Source organism: Trichechus manatus, unplaced genomic scaffold (genome assembly GCF_000243295.1).
Source record: "Trichechus manatus latirostris isolate Lorelei unplaced genomic scaffold, TriManLat1.0 scaffold00326, whole genome shotgun sequence".
NCBI lineage: Eukaryota > Metazoa > Chordata > Mammalia > Sirenia > Trichechidae > Trichechus > Trichechus manatus.
Window position 1 is genome coordinate 835,600 of NW_004444262.1, and position 2,796 is coordinate 838,395.

The 2,796-nt window shown below is 37.0% G+C and overlaps 1 protein-coding gene across 1 annotated transcript in view; it reads left to right on the plus strand.

Annotated features, from left to right (window-relative positions):
- The window catches only part of DNAJC2 (DnaJ heat shock protein family (Hsp40) member C2), a 35,638-nt gene that overhangs the window by 17,529 nt on the left and 15,313 nt on the right, over positions 1 to 2,796 (plus strand). The window contains exon 4 of the mRNA XM_023725513.1: positions 2,141 to 2,288. Within this exon, the coding sequence (XP_023581281.1) occupies positions 2,141 to 2,288 (148 nt within the window). The remainder of the gene's footprint in view (positions 1 to 2,140; positions 2,289 to 2,796) is intronic.

Here is a 2,796-nt window from a genome sequence, read left to right on the forward strand (position 1 = left end):
ACAAGGGATATCGTTGTTGTCAGATGGATCCTGGCTGAAAGCAGAGAATACCAGAAAGATGTTTACCTGTGTTTTATTGACTATGCAAAGGCATTTGATTGTGTAGATCATAACAAATTATTGATAACATTGCAAAGAATGTGAGTTCCAGAATACTTAATTGTACTCATAAGGAACCTGTACTTAGACCAAGAGGCAGTTGTTGGAACAGAACAGGGGATATTGCATGGTTTAAAGTTAAGAAAGGTGTGAGTCAGGGTTATATCCTTTCACCATATTTATTCAGTCTGTATGCTGAGTAGATAATCTGAGAAGTTGAACTATATAAAGAACAAGGCCTCAGGATTGAAAGAAGATGCATTAACAACCTGTGATATGTAGGTGACACCACCTTGCTTGCTGAAAGTGAAGAGGATTTAAAGCACTTATTGGTGAAGATCAAAGACTGTAGCCTTCAGTATGGATTGCACCTCAACATAAAGAAAACAAAAATCCTCACAACTGGACCAATAAGCAACATCATGATAAACAGAGAAAATATGAAGTCAAGGATTTAATTTTACTTGGATCCACAATCATCGCCCATGGAAGCAGCAGTCAGGAAATCAGATGACATATTGCATTGGGCAAATGTGCTGCAAAAGACCTCTTTAAAGTGTTAAAAAGCAAAGATGTCACTTTAAGGACTAAGGTGAGCCTGACCAAAGCTATGCTATTTTTAATTGCCTCATATGAATATCCTACGAATAAGGAAGAATGAAGAAGAATCGATGCCTTTGAATTATGGTGTTGGCAAAGAATATTGAATATACTGTGGACTGCCAGAAGGACAAACAAATCTGTCTTGGAAGAAGAACACCAGAATGCTCCTTAGAAGTGAGGATGGTGAGACTTGGTCTTGCGTATTTTGAACATGTTACAGGAGGGAGCCGTCCCTGGAGAAGGACATCATGCTTGATAAAGTAGAGAGTCAGCAAAAAAGAGGAAGACCTTCAACAAGATGGATTGACAAAGTGAGTGTAACAAGGGGCTCACACATAGCAACGATTGTAGAGATGTCTCAGGGCCAGGCAGTGTTTGATTTTGTTGTAGATAGTGCTGCTATGAGTCAGAGCCAACTCAACAGCACCTAACAACAACAAATAACATTTTAAAACACTTTTTGTTTCATCAGTTTATTTCTAGCAATCTCCCTAGAGCCTCACTACTCAAAGTGAGGTCCCCACAAACAGCAGCATCACCAACACCCGGCAGCTTATTAGAAATGCAAAATCTCAGGCCCCGCCCCACACCTACTGAGTCAGTCTGCATTTTAATAAGATCCTCAGGTGATTCTTGAGAACCCTGGTAGGGCAGTGGTTAAGAGCTCAGGCTGCTAACCAAAAGGTCAGCAGTTGGAATCCACCGGCCACTCCTTGGAAACCCTATGGGGCAGTTCTACTCTGTCCTGTGGGGTCACTATGAGTCGAAATCAACTCAGTGGCAATGAATATGATTTTGGTTTTCAGGTAATTCTTAAGAGAATCTCATCCTAGAGTTAGTTTATGTAAGTATTGTATTTAATGATGAGAATAGTAATGCAGACGTTTTCCCATTTCAGGTGCTCTGTGGGCCTAAACTCTTCCTCAGATGTTTTGCTAATTTAAATCAAGAAGTTGATTATATCATAGTACATAGTTTGCAACTTTTATTGCTATTAACGTAGTCATATAGCCTTAAGCAAACTAATGTTGGTAACCATTTCTAAATGGGTCTTTAAATATGATTTTACATTTTGATACCAATTTTTTAAAAAATTGTACGCATACCTTTTGAAAATTGGCATATTCTTACACAGAAGCCTAAGAGCTTTTGATTCTTTATAACCTTGGGATCTAACAGTTAATTTTCCAGCTCGCTCTTTTCCCTAGAGTGTCCTATTTTTTGGAAGGTGAGTATTTACCTGTTTTGTCTACCACGAGTACTTAGTTAAATTTGATTATAGCTAGTAGTGCTAGAGCTGTTATTGTCTAAATTAAATCTTCCCCACCCCAAACACACAATTTCATATATGAAATTTCACAACTTTTTTTAATGGGAAAATGTTTTTCGTAGAAAAAAGATGTACAGAGTCATGGTGATGTGACTTTGTAATTTTTTTCCTCAGCTTATGAAATGTTGTCTGATCCAGTGAAAAGACGAGCATTTAACAGTGTAGATCCTACTTTTGATAATTCAGTTCCTTCCAAAAGTGAAGCAAAAGAGAATTTCTTTGAAGTATTTTCCCCTGTGTTTGAAAGGAATTCCAGGTGGGTTAAGGTTTACCTTTTGGTCTTAATGCTCTGTTGGCTTGCTTATTGTACTCTTCCAGGTTTCTGCTTTTTTCTTCTGATAATAGTTTTGTTTTCATTAGAAAATTTCCACAGTCTCTTTCTCCTCTTTCTTTACAATATTGGGCCCTTGGTGAGTTTATTTTGCTCTCTAAACAGAAGTTATGCCTTTCCATAGTGAAATTCCTTTAGAAGTCATGTGATGTTTTTCTTTGTTTTAAATTTCCTTTGGAGGAAAGAACAAAAGCAGACTTTATGTAGTGTGATAGTGATACTTAGGTGATAGTAATTTCCCATCCTTGTGCTTCCCCTTTACTAATGAGTACACTGCTTTATTTGGTCCATTATCAATTTAGAAAAACCTTTTATTATTTGAGCATCTGATTATCATATGGCTTCTCTGATGAAGGATGAAGGATGATTTCCAAGTAAGACTAATGCATATATAATTTATTTCATTGAAGTCTGTTTTTAAAATAGTGTATAT